This window comes from Pteropus alecto, unplaced genomic scaffold (assembly GCF_000325575.1).
Source record: "Pteropus alecto unplaced genomic scaffold, ASM32557v1 scaffold3, whole genome shotgun sequence".
NCBI classification, from domain to species: Eukaryota; Metazoa; Chordata; class Mammalia; order Chiroptera; family Pteropodidae; genus Pteropus; species Pteropus alecto.
The window spans coordinates 14591707-14606019 of NW_006442484.1; the positions used below are offsets into that span (position 1 = coordinate 14591707).

Sequence of the window (14313 nt, forward strand, 5' to 3'; positions counted from 1 at the left end):
TCACTACAGCCTCGGTCGCGGCCCGGAAACCAGTTACATTTCCCACAATAGGAAGAACAAGCCTGAAAAGACTACAATTCCCGTCATGCCTCACAGAGGCACCGCCGACGCGCTGTTGTGGTTAATCATCCTTCCCAGTGCCTCCTTCCACTTCCGGGACTGTCGGGCCTAAGGCCAGCGGGCGTGCGCACGTACCGACTTGCCAACGAGACAAGGCACTAGGGCACGGCGCCGACGGCGACGTGTGGCGTCACGTGACGCGGGGCGCTCCTCGCCCTCGCGCGCGTCTCAGGGGGCCGCTGACGGTTTTGCGCGCCTGTGCGGAGCCGGAGGCGAAGGGACCGCCCAGCTGGGACTGCGGGGGCCGCGGGGCTTGGCCAAGGGGCGGGCGGGGCCAGCTCCGGGACCGCGGCGACAGCACACGGGGCGAGCCTCTTGAGCTGAGTGGAGCGATGCTGTGGTTCCAGGGCGCCATTCCGGCCGCCATCGCGTCGGCCAAGAGGAGCGGCGCGGTCTTCGTGGTATTCGTGGCAGGTGAAAGGAGTGGGGGCCCGAGATATGGCGGGGACACCCCCTCCGGCCTACCTCCAACCTCAGGAGGCCCCAGCCGTTCCTTCGTGTACCGAAAGGCCGGGACTGCCCGTCCCTAGCTTTTCGGTGCTTCCCCCATCCGTTGAAAGCACAGCGGGCCTGATCCCCATCTCCCACTTCTCCCGGTACCCGGGAAGAGGCACTGTCTCAGCCTCGCCCCCAAAGCGCGCTGAGCTCTGCCGACACCTCTCTGCGCTAGACAAACGGACGCGTCGAGCAGGCCCTCGCTGCCCAGCCCGGGTGCTGCTCGCCGAACCTCTGACCCGCGGCGCCAAAGGACGGACCCCCACGACAGCTCCCTCTTGGGAGCCCTCATAGAACCCACTTCGGGATACTTTAACGCCCGCGTGTAGTTCTAGTGTTTAGATGGGGATAGGAACAGGCCATTATTCAGGCAGTTGGGTTCGTAATTAGTTGTGGACTATCAGGAAGAAAGCTGTGTCATTGGTAAGCAACAAAGAGAAATCATCTGATGTTCACGGTTATTGGCGTTCATATGTTCTTGAAACGCAAACTCTTGAGCTTTATATCGGTTTGATTCTTTTTAATGATGGGGTGGGGGAGCCTAATGTGGAATAATTGCTTTGTAACAAGTTGATTCTTTTTCACCGTTTAGAAGTAGTAGCCGTTCAGTTTTTGGTTCATTTTGTTGTCTTCCTAATCTAATCAACAGTTTTCAGAATGTGTATGAACTCATTTACCCTGGGTTGCTGTGGGTTAATTTGTTCCGTATTTTATTACTCTCTTGTTTTATTAACTAAAAATCTTCTAGATTTACAGTAAACCTGTGCTTCTGCGGATTTGCTGATTCTCGTTACGTGAACCGAATCGGTGTTTGTGATAACTTTAATTTGAGGCGTATTATTTCAACTATTTGAGTTTAATAACGTTATACTTACTTTTAACTCATGACTCTTGGGAGACTACATAAAGCTATATAACTTTATGTACGGTAGTATGAATAAATTGATGAATTTCATTTAACATTAAATTTGAAACTTATAATTGTTTTAAGTTATGCTAAATTTTTAGCCATATGCTGTTAATTTAGAAGAGTTTTGTTAGTTCATACTCTCTTATGCTGTTTTACAGTTTATATTTCACATAAATAACTGCTGTAATCCTGTAAGGAAAAAAGTGAATTAAAAAGGAAAGGGAGTCTGCGGCCATGCCACCCTGAACAAGCCATATCTTGTCTGATCTGGAAGCTAAGCAGGGTCGGACCTGGTTAGTACTTGGATGGGAGACCACCTAGGAAGACCAGGTGCTGTAGGCGTAAAATAAATAAATAAATAAATAAGGGATTGTAAGCTGACAAGGTCCTTGCAATCTGAGGTCAACCGAAGGTTGCCTCGCCTAAATAATTTTTAAAAAAAGGGAAATTAAATGATAAGTACTATGCTTATTAAGAGTATAATAATAGTTTTATGACATTTTATGTTTTATATTTGTGTTATATTTCAGTTGGTTTTTGTGGTAGGTAGAACAGGTTTTATTACCCCATTTTATAGACAAGGAAGCTTCTGTCCACAGTGGTTAAGCGACATGCACCAGGTTTGCAAAAAGGATTTTCATCTTGCTTGACAGGCTTTTTTTAAGCAGCTTCAAAAAGTGTCTTTTTTGTTTCTTAAGAAAAAAAATCGTACAATTGTAGACTTTATGTAGTTATTGAAATTGTATAGAAATCAGGAAATCTAGGATTGTGATAGCTATGTTTTTAAACAAAAAACACAACTGATCATGTCCAAATGTTCCTAGAAGGCACTGTTGGGCTAACCAGTTAATTTGAAAGAAGAAATGGTAGATTTAATTAACAAACATTTAGAAATCCATTTGGAAACAGTGCTAATTATTACAATAGTAAAATAAAGTTATAGATCCTTGGGGCATTGTATGTATGCATTCCTCAATTAACTTTTTACTGGTGAGCACATGTTATATGCTTTTAGAATATCAGTGACTGTTGAATGTTTGCAGGAAGACCATTAGCAATCTGTCAGATAAGTAAACTGTCCCTTGACCAGTTCAAAATACTGTTGGCTTTTCTAGAGTTTTAGGAAGTTAATTTCCAAGACTAGATAGGATTAGTGTCACTCCAGGAATTTGAAGTCAGTGGAGTCATGAAACTGCAGCACTTACAGGTTGCCTAGATCTTTGTTCAGAAGTCTGAAGAATACATGATAGAACTCATGATTTTCTTAGGTCTGAGACCTCAACAATAATATACTAACAAAGTAGAAAATTTAAAAGATATCTGTATAGCTGGTCATAATTGTATACTTTAGTTCCTATAACAACAACTCAAATGGGAAACATTTTAGGCAAGTTGTTCATATTTAGTAAAATTTTCATGGATGAGTTAAAGAATATAGTAGGATTGATGTTAGGAAACTGGAGAGATTACTACTAGTTCAGCCAACAAATTAACAAGGATTTTCAAAGTATTATAGCTATGTAAATTGAAAGAAATAAAACTGAAAAGATTTTGATTTTGTTTGGGGGATAGAATAATCTGACAAGAATCCTGAAGGAAAGATGTCAGTTCACTGACTAGTGTTACTAGGGGGCTAAAATTTCCTCGACAGACTATTTACGGTCTTTTTTGTTTAAAATAGACAATAAAAGCCTTTAAGTTTTGACTGGTAGAAGTTTTCTAGGTTGGAGTTATTGGCTCTACTTGGGTCTGCAACTCTTCTGATTTTGTACTGTTCTCTTTAAGTACCTTCACTTTGACTACTGCAGATACCACTAAAATCTCCTAAAATCTTAGGCCCACCTACTCCATGGCATAGTTCATAATTTGATTAAAACTAAGAAACTAAAGGTACTGAAGTTGGCTATTAATAATTCTACTGGTAATGATAAGATAGCTCTTGTTGAGTTAAGTAATTCCATTTAACCTTACATCTCTTGGTCAACAGCTTCTGCTGACACCAGGCTGAATCATGGACAGACATTATTAGTGGGGATGTTAGATCTGGGACCCTAACCATATGGTGGTACAACATAGGTGAGGGAGTGCAAAGCACCAACCTCAGGAGTAGCAGATCCGTACTTCCAGCTACCTACATTCTTACTTGGATGCCTCCCAGGATTCTCAAGCCTAAAAGTATATTTACTGCCTGAATCTGTTTTTTCTCTCCCAGTGTTTTACATCTAAGTAAATGGCACCGCCTTACATCCAATTGAATAAACCCTAAGTGTGGATATCATTTTTGACTTTATAACTCTTCAGTTCATTTTGTCTTCTCCCTATTGTTCATGATTTTCCCAATCACACAGGCTTTTCCCCCTATTGTTCGATTTGCCCAATCACACAGGCTTTTCCCTACTCCTATATTCCTTCTGCTTAGTGAATTCTTGTGGCCCTTGGCGTGGCTCAAACCTTTTCATCCTTTTGGTCTTAACCTTAAGTATCACCACAGAGCAGACTTCCCAGAGCAATCTAAAGAGGTCTCATTATTTTTTCTCACTGTTCTGTTGTTTTTCTACAGCATTTATTACTATATAGTTATTTATGAAACAAGCATTTTTTTTGTACCTTTAGATTTTAAGCTCCATTGAGGGCAGACAATGATTTATTTAATTTATATTTAGTTTATAGCCCAATGCCTAGCACAAAGTAAATGTAGAATAAAGTAGTGAATGTATGAAAGAAGGAATAAATAAAAAGGATCTCTCGTGTCTCACAGTCTTCTCTAAGAAGTGTTTGTAGTAAGAGAGTTCCTTTACAGCTATTTTCTAGATTGATGATCTTGTCATTGACTTGGAATTTTACATTTTTCTGCATCCCGTGATGTCTCAAGAGGTGCTCAAAATGATCTCACTGCAAGTGATACTTTTCTATGTTTGCTTCTTCAACATCTATCAGTCTGCTGGTGGATTTTTATTTTTATTTTTTTGGTCTTGGTCTTCATTTGCATTCTAGTCGCTGTTTACTTTTCCGTGGCCAAATTTCTCAAGTTCCTAATCCTGGTATTCCTGGATCTTATCTCACACAGAATGCACTCACATGTGCAATATTAGTCAAGTATTGTAAGAATTGCCAAAATACTTAATTATACTAAAAATTTGGCTGTTCATTCCATAAAATAGTTATTGAGAGCCTGCTACATGCCACCCGCTTACTTATCATATGCCAGGTTCTGTTACAGTTATTTGAGTTATATCAATAAATAAAAAGAACAGTCCTTGTCCTCCTAGAGCCTGCATTCTAGCAGAGGGAGACAGACAACAGTAAACATAATAAGTAAAAAATATTGTCTATTAGAAGGTGATAAATATTACATTAAAAAAAAGGCAGGAAAGAAGGGACTTTTGCGAATAATTGAAAGTGTAATTTAAAAATGGTGATTAGGGAAGGCTTTATTGAGAAGATAGCATTTGAACAAGGACTTAAGGTAGTTGAGCGTTAACCATGTAGATATCTAAGGGAAGAGTATTCCAGGCAGGGTAAACAACTAGTACAAAGACCTTAAAGTGAGTGTATCTTTTCATATTTGCAGAATAGAAGGGAAAGGAATACCAAGAAAGTAAAAGGAAATGAGGTCTGAGAGGTAGCTGGGCTTTGGAAGAACTTTGGCTTTTAATTTGAGAGAAAATAGGGAACCATTGTAGGATTTTGAGTAGAGGGTTGATGTGACCTGACTTTTTTAAGTAAAGTTTCTGTGTTAAGAATAGATTAAGCAGGGAGACCACTTAGGAGGCTGTTATAATTACCAGGTGAGATGTGGCAGCATGAATCAGGGTGGTAGCAGTGAAAGTGGTAAGAAGTAGTTACATTCTGGATATACAGTTGACCCTTGAACAGCAGCATAGTTTGAATTGCATGGGTCCATATGTGGATTTTTTTTCCAAAAAATATGTAGTCAAAAGTTATATGTGGATTTTCTACTCTGTGTGTGTGTGTGTGTGTGTGTGTGTGTGTCTGTCTGTCTGTCTGTGCGCGCACGTGTGTTTGCATGCTGGGGCACACCATCCCCTGTGTTCTTCAAGGGTCAACTGTATTTTGGAGATAGAGTCATCTGTAGTCAAGGATAACTAAAGTTTTTGGCCTGAGAACTGAAAGGATGGAGTTATGAACCAATAACAGATTGAGGAGGCTGAGGCTGGATAAAATTGGGGAAGAGGGGGGTGTCCATAGGAAGAAAGCAGTTTACAAAAGACTAGGTATAGAATGGTCTCATTTTTGTAAAATGAAATATGTGGCCTGAAAACTTATTTGTACATCGGCAAAGGTCACTCACCTTTGAGGAATTGCTTAGCTCTGCTAACTTCAGAAATATTTTTCAGTGACACTCAGGTAAGTTTCCCGCTGCCCACCAATAAGTGGTTATGCCAAAATCTAGACATTACAGTTCTAGAATGGAAACAATCTCTTGATAGTTATAACTTATAAAACATTTAGTCATTGAGGTATAACATACATTATATGAAGTCAAATATATTAAGCTTGATGAATTTTTATACCTGAATATACCTGTTTAACCGTCGTCCAATAAGATGTAAACATTTCCAGCAGCCTAGAAGACTCCTTCATGCTCTTTCCGATCAGTAGCACCTCCACCAAGGTAGCCACTATTCTGAATTCTATCACCATAGATTTTTTCAGGTCAGAATAACTTTTATGATTAGCATGCTCGTGATAAAAAGGAAGTCCAAGACTGCAAACAGAATATACCTGCCTCTATTTACCTTGGAGGAATTCTGGAGAAAAAATGCTATGCCGTAGAGGACATTGAACTCAACAGAAAGGTGCTACATAAAATCGTGTACAAAAGCCAAAATAGTCACTGTACATTTCTACCCACGATTTACAATTACTGCGAATACTATCTGTATAATCTGGATGTCTTTTAGAAAATGCTGTGTATAATCTGAATGGCCGTATTTTGTTTTTTATTTTTATGTTAACTGCATATAGTCATACTTTATTTTTAGGAAAAAATTCAGTTTTCAAATTTGGTACAAAATAGTATTTGTGGAATTACATTTTATTTGAAGTTCCAGATTTCCAGGGAAAAGAATCAGTACATACTGGCCTTACGTTATAAGAATCCTCAAAATGTTTTATAGGTGATGATGAGCAGTCTACACAGATGGCTGCAAGTTGGGAAGATGAGAAAGTGACAGAAGCATCTTCAAACAGTTTTGTTGCTATTAAAATCGATACCAAAAGGTTTGCTTATGTTTTAATCTTTTATTTTTAAAAAATATTATAACCATAGTGTCTGGTTGTGGTTTATGGTGATGCTCTTAGATGATAACAGTATTGATTTTTGTCCAAGGCATATTGGGGACTTAAATTCGGATTGCTATTTTCCAAATTCATCTTTATATCTTGCTGAAAAACTTAAGTTCTCCTAGTTTACTAGTAGGAATACAAAAGAACTGTGGTCCCCAGTTTCTGAGAACTAGGAAGTAATTGTAAATCATACATTGAATATCTCTGAAAGATTGACCACTTTTTTGGATACCATTTTTAGGAATGAAGTCATTTGATTCAGTAGAAATAAGGACATTTATAGGTCCCTCATAGTACCTGAAAGCCACAAGTTTGTTTTGTTAATCCATCTCTCCTCCTTCCCTTTAAAATGTTACAAAAGTAACAGGGAGTGTAATGAACCCCTATGAACTTGTCAACTTACTTGGAAAATTATCATCTCATGGTAGTCTTATTTCATCTATAACTCCACCCATTTCCACTCATCCATATAATTTTGAAACAAATCTTAGTCATCGTCTATAAATATTTTAGTATGTCTCTGAAAGATAAGGATTCTTAATTTTTCGACATAACCGTAATACTTAAAAAACAAAATAATTTCTTAATATTAAATACCTACCAGTGTTCAAATTTTTAATTGTCTCATCAGAGTCATAGTTTTTAAATTTAACTTATTACAGTTTGGATCAGGATCCATGAAGGGCCACACATTGTCATGTGTTGATCCGTCTTAAGTCTTTCAGTCTATAGGCTTGCCCTCTATGTCCCTGTGTCTTTTTCTTTGCAATTTATTTTTTGAAGAAACCAAGTTATTCTATAGTTTCCTAAAGTATGTATTTTATTGATCCCAGTCTTGTTAGTGTTTTTTAGTTTGTTCTTTTATTTCCTGTAAATTGACAGATTCAGCTTTGATTTCTCCCCCTCCTCCCAGACTGTGTCTTCAGTTAGAAGGCACATAATGCCTGGTTATCTTTCTTTATGATGTTAGCAGCAGCCATCAGTGATCAATGCCTAGAAACATACTTGTAAGTTTATAAACTTTATTTTAAAATGTTTAATATTAACCAAAACTTCATAAAGCAAATTGTACAGTCTGCTTCACAATAGTTACTGAACTGTTGAGTTATAATTTTTTTTAAAAAGACCTCATCATTTTAATGTATATTGTATCATATTATCCATTACCTTGCAGGAGGAATGTTGGGTTTTATTGGGAATGTGGAAGAAATGACACTTTCAGAATTCTGGAGATTGTATATAGACTTATTTTGCAACATTTTTAAAAACATTTCTATTAGCGGATACAAGGATACCTGTGTACAGTGTTGGTTGATGTTTGTTTCACTGTGGTCTGCCTGCTAGTAGAATCTAGTGTGTCTTTTAAAGTATGAAAAGTAAAATTTATTATATAATAAAAAAATTACATAATTAGGAACATTTTAGTGTCTATTTTGGAAATAGCTTGCTTTGAAAATAAATTGGTAGGAAGCGCATCAGAAGTTTACAGTGGTTGTTTCTGAGTAGATTTCTTGGTAATTTTTTTATACTTTACTATTTTCAGATTTTTTTTTGGTAATCATGTTTTATATTAAAAAAATAACAAAATTTTAGTTCTTGGAAGCATTAATTCTTAGATTTACTCATCTGCGTTGAGCTGTATAGTTAATTAAACTATACAGATCCTGTAGTGTGTGTATAATAATCTCTTATTATAGTGTAAAGTCTCTCATCTCTGTTCTTAGCTAACCAGTTCCCTTCTCTAGAGGCAACTAAATCAAGAAAATACATTTATATTTGTTTTTCTCCTTTTTTTTTTTTTTTTTTTACAAAAATGGTAGCATGTTGACATATTTTTGTACTGTTTTTCTTCTTTATGATTGCATAATTAGTTTTTAGTGCTGGATATTTAGGTTATTTTGAATCCTTTGTTATTACAAGGTATATTATTGCTTGCATAAGTAGTCGTCAGCTTTAATATCTTCTTGTAACAAGTTAAGATTAAATTCAGGTATACTTGCTGCTAAGGAAGCAGCATGGCAGATATTGACTTGAGTATTAACCACAAAATCCAGCTACCAGTTAGTGGGGTGCAAGAGAAAGTTCTTTAATATGAAAATTATAAAACCAAAAAAGATCTGTGAAATAATTACATGGTTTTTTTTTTTTTTTTTTCAGCTGACGGGTAGTTCATAAAAATACTTGTAGTTGGTACAGTAAATTCTTATAAAAGCAACTCACTATTTGGGAAATATTTGTATTCATCTAGTGACTTTCTGTTTGATTTTGTTTTACAGTGAAGCCTGCGTACAATTTTCACAAATCTGTATCCTTTCAGTGGAGAATCGGTTTTATACATATTTTGCTTTAAGATTTACCTTTCTCTTGGTTAATTCATGACATTTACAAATCACTCATTTTTATTTAGAACTCATGCATTCTTGTTTAAGGGAACTTTATATTATTAAGTGCCCTGTGAAACAATACATTGTAGCAAATGGAATCATAGAGAGTTTTTTTAATTGTGAACATCTAGAAAGCAGTATAGAGCAGTTTGGTTGGAATGTTAGAAGTAGCTGGCAAGAGGCAAGATAAATATAAAAGTTATGATAGAGGGGAATGTAGTGGATGTTCACTCAGCTATGCAGTATAGATCATGTCAGTTTACATGTGCACTACAGGCATAATGATGGAGTAGTTGCAATTATTTTGTAAACATTAGCTGATTATATTGTGAAATTAACAGATGATTTGCTTTATTAGTTGTGTTTCATAAAATTATTCCCTTGTTTCCCATTAATTGTTAGACTTAATTAAACTGTACAGATCCTGTAGTGTGTGTTCCATCCAGTTTCTTTATTGGAGACAGTGGAATTCCCTTGGAAGTAATAGCAGGAAGTGTTTCTGCAGATGAACTTGTGACCCGAATTCACAAAGTCCGGCAGGTGAGAAGGAACAGAATTGTTCTTTGTATAAACGTGAAAATGATATGTCAGGAACTTGACATTGGAATATTTTTGGTGCTGCTCTGCATGTTCGAGAACTTGCCATGCCATTAAACTTGAAAAGTAGTAAATAACCTTTTCCTAGACTGGTTTTGAAAATAACAGTATGAAGTTAGAAGTGCCTGTACCTAATACTTGAATGACTCCTTATTTTCCCTTCTCTTTTCCTGCCTTACCCAACCACATAATGCACATCACTCTCTGTGTAGCAGGAGAGTTACTGTCACATTAAGGTACCTAATGGTATATTGCTTGACATGGGTTAAAGACGTTACTCAGTTTCGCATTTATATCCACTTTGGGCACACAGCTAATATAGCTTATAACTTTTTCCCTTGAATTGTAATTTGAAGGAAAAGCAATGTACTTTAAAAATCTTTTTATGTTTTTGTCACCTTGCAGTAGAATTTCATAATATGATTTTGTCATGTTTAGGATTATATAGTTCAGATTTACTTAGAAAGTATAGAGTACCTTTTGATTTATATTTCGGTCTTATCTGCCATGGTAAATTTAGATTCTCATCCGTTAATTAAATTTTAATGTGTTTTCTCCCTAGATGCACTCATTAAAAGGTGAAACATCAGTGGCAAATGGCAGTCAGTCAGAAAGTTCAGCTTCTTCTCCATCCACTTCATTTGAACCCGACAACATTTCTGAACACTCTCAGTCTAGAAATGTAGAGCTTTGTGAGACATTACCCACTTCTTCTGATACACAGTCAGATTCTGCAACAGGTAATTTTTAGTATATTCTTTTGGGTACAGGGGAAGTATGCCTTTACTTTATTTTAAAGGCCATAGCTTACTATCCCCTCATCATTTAACTTAAAATTTAAGGATGGTCTTAAATATGCACGTGTGTCATTTAGTGGCAGAAGAGGATAAAATCAGTGAATATGTCCTTTGAACTCAAATAGGCAACAGTCCAGACTAGTTGATTTGTAATTTCTGTAACTGTGCTGTGGTTCAGGGACTGTCATTATGACAGCAGTTTTATAAATCTCGTCCCAGCCAGAGGATTTCGAAAGGTCCAAATGAACTAATGTATCTGGAATTGTTTTTTTAACCTATAAAATACTATGCATATTTAAGAATTTTAAAATTAGAATTAAAAGGCAATTGTAAAATAGAGCTTGTAGAAATAGAGGTGTGACTGAAGGGGGGATGTGATAGAAAAGGCAAAAGAAATTTTATATTGTGTATTAGGAATCGTGGTCAGAGTTTGATGTAATACAGCTTTGTATTAAGTAACATTAGGTTAGATAAATCAAGAAGTTAGAACATTCACATCCTAAAAGATGATTCTACTCCATCATCCTGGATAGATAATCATCAAGCCTCTATTTGAATACATTTAATGACAGGAAGAGGCATTACCATGTCTAAGAAGCCTATTCTGTTTTTGAAGCCCTAGTTTTTAGAAAAATTCTTCCGAATATTTAGCTGAAATTTGATGACCTATAATTTTCCATTGCTTTAGTGCTGCTTATGCATAACAAGTTTTGAATATTTGAAGAGCAGCTTTCAGATCCTTTCTCAGTAGTCTCATTTTAAGGTTTTATATGCATAGGTCACAAAAATTCTTGATGCATACAGGATTGGGGGACTCTTATGAATGTAGTCCATTTAGGTGTGTAGCAGAATAGTTATCTTTTACATTTACCTATTATTTTCAAAATTTTTCACTCCCTTTTGATTTTGAATACAAATGTTCCTTGACTTACTATGGGATTATGTCTCGACAAAGTTGAAAATGTCTAAGTTGGAAATGCATTTAATACCCTTAACCTACTGAACAACATAGCTTAGCCTAGCCTACCTTAAACATGCTCAGAGCACAATTTCAAAAAAACACAGTCAACACAGAATACTATAGAGTATTTGTTGTTTACTCTCATGATTGCATGTCTGACTGGGAACTGTGGGTGGCTGCTGCTGCCAAGTATCACAGGACAGTAACTTACTGCATATCGCTAGCCCAGGAAGAGATCAAAATTCAAAATTTAAGGTATGGTTTCTACTGACTATTCCTTTTGCACCATCATAAAGTCAAAAATTGTAAGTCAAAACTTTTCTAAGTGTGTGTTCAGTAGGAAATTAATCACTTTTCTTTAGTAAATAAATGAATGCCAAGGATATTCATATCTTGATAACAGCAAAAAATTTAAAGCTTTTAAAGGTATCCTGTGGACAAGCTGAAAAAGTGCTGTATAACAATATAGTTAGATGGATTTATGACTCATAAAGAAAAATGGATAGATGTCAAATAGAGGAATATTTCTAATGGTATGCTACAGAGTTCTCTGTCTTTGACATTTTGTAAATGACTTGAAAATGCAGAATATAGACATAACTTTATGGATGAAATAGCTTATCAGCTTATCCAAGGGTTTCATTCAGTGGTGTCCTGGTAAATATTTAACAAAGGCTCTTTGGGGGAAAAAAGCCTTTATTTGTAGTGTTCGCTACTTTCCAGGGCGTAAATACTACTCCTCTGGCTGATTTCAAGCTGCCTAGGTAAATGTAAAGGTAGGAAGAGATGTGCACCATTGGCTCCACTTAGTAATTCTAATATTTTCACTTTGGCTATGGTAACTAAAGACTAATTATGGGCCAATCTTGATAAAAGCCTAAGCATTTTACTTCTTTTAACACATTTCTCATAATAATTCTATGAAGTTACTATTCCCATTTCACAGATGAGGCACAGAGAGATTAATTTACTGAAGTGACAGAATAGGTCTTAAATGCAGATTTTGTTGCTCCTTAGTTCTTGCTTATACAAAGATCAAAAATGTAAAGAGGAATCAAGTTGTTAGTGAGTGGTAAAGAAGGAAATGGCAGAGGTTCTAGAAGTACCAGATTATAGCTGTCTTCTGCAACAGGCCAGGACAAAATTCTATCCTTCAGGAAATTCTTAAAAGAATACTAGTGTAGATACATACAAAAAGCAGCTTCTCTAAGGAATCCCTCTGGTCTACAGAAGCATCTTTCGGGCCAGTGTAAGTCTAGAGTGATACACAGGATCAAACTTTGCCTTTAGAGCTTCACTGTTGAGTACTATAGCCACAGCCACATGTGGCTGTTTTAATTAAAATACTATTAAAAATATAGTCTCTCACCTGTATTAGCTTTATATCAAGTGCTCAATAGCCACATGTGGCTAGTGGCTCCTGTAACTAACTAGACAACATAGATATTGGACAATGTTGCTCTAGAGTGAAGCCTATCCATTGGCCAGGCATGCTTACTCTGCTTTTGTTGTACTCCCTCTTGTCAGATTTATATTTCTTCATGTTTTCCCTCTGACCTTTACGTTGGTGGCCTTCAACTGGTTAACTGCCTTATTTCCTATTTATATACTATTGTGTCCAGATCCAAACTTCAGAATTAGTAATTCCTCATTTCTTATCTCCTGCACCTTTCTTAGGGAACATATGTAATGTATAAGAAACAAGATTAACAAATGTTATAACTCAGAAGATTTATACCTTTTAAAAATCGGCATTAAATGCAATTTTTTTCTTTTTATTTAATAAGGAGGAGGAAGTTTAGATCATGCCACGCCATCTCAGGAGATTAATGGATGTTCAAATCAGAGACCTGCAGAGGACCTCACTGTCAGAGTGGAAAGGTTTGCTCTTACTTTTGCAGTAGTATTTTTGTTAAAAAGACAGTGGTTTTTAGTTATTTGATTAATTCAAGTAAAAACTAAAATTACACAAATGAAGTTTCAGAATTCTGGGTTGAAATTTTTTATTACCTGGTCAACTTTTATATCTATAAAGATAACATTCTAAAAGTAAAATTCTTCTGTATCTCTGAAGTGATCAGTCAGCTTTAGGTCTTATCATTCTAAGAGTCTTTTTTTCTCTGGCATTTTAGTACATGTGTGTTTCCATCTGTCACTTCTGCTTTTATCTCTCTATGCTATAGGATAATAAGTTCCAGATGGACAGGAACTTCAACTAATTTTATGACTGAATACTGAGCCTGGGTTCTGCATAAGTGGATGTCTATTAAGTGTCATGTGTTATAAGTTGGTCTAATAATCAGATACAAACTTCTGACTTTTCATAGTTTCTAGTTTAATATTTTTAATGGTGTAGTAATTAGCAAATCATAGTCTTTTATACTAAGATTCTTAGAAGTTGTATAAGTTAATGGTAAGTGGATAAGCAGGAATATTATTTAATCTTGACTTAGAACCACTTAGTATTATATGAAAGTTAAAAATTCTATAGAGACTTGACATTTTCTTGTTCACATAGAGCTATAAAGTAACAGGTTCAAAATGATTGCTGACGTCTGGGTATTTGGGTTCACTCGTGACTATAAAGATCAGCTTCATTTTAGCAAAACCTAGATTCTGATTGTTCTTCGTAAGAGTTAAGGCAGGGCCAGGATCTTGAGGTAAAAAGCAGGGTAGATCCTCTCACAGTGGTGAGAAATGGTATAAGGCTGGAAGAGTGGCAGCAGGGAACCAGAGTTT

At 36.3% G+C, this 14313-nt stretch overlaps 1 protein-coding gene and 1 pseudogene across 1 annotated transcript in view; both read left to right on the forward strand.

Moving 5' to 3' along the window:
- Positions 1-275: 275 nt before the first annotated feature.
- UBXN4 (UBX domain protein 4) overlaps positions 276-14313 on the forward strand; it is a 32533-nt gene continuing 18495 nt past the window's right edge. The window contains exons 1-6 of the mRNA XM_006921035.3: positions 276-534; positions 6667-6769; positions 9112-9140; positions 9641-9759; positions 10379-10556; positions 13362-13455. Coding sequence (XP_006921097.1) covers positions 453-534; positions 6667-6769; positions 9112-9140; positions 9641-9759; positions 10379-10556; positions 13362-13455 — 605 coding nt within the window. The 5' untranslated portion in view covers positions 276-452. The remainder of the gene's footprint in view (positions 535-6666; positions 6770-9111; positions 9141-9640; positions 9760-10378; positions 10557-13361; positions 13456-14313) is intronic.
- Positions 1750-1867, forward strand: LOC112470683 (annotated as a pseudogene).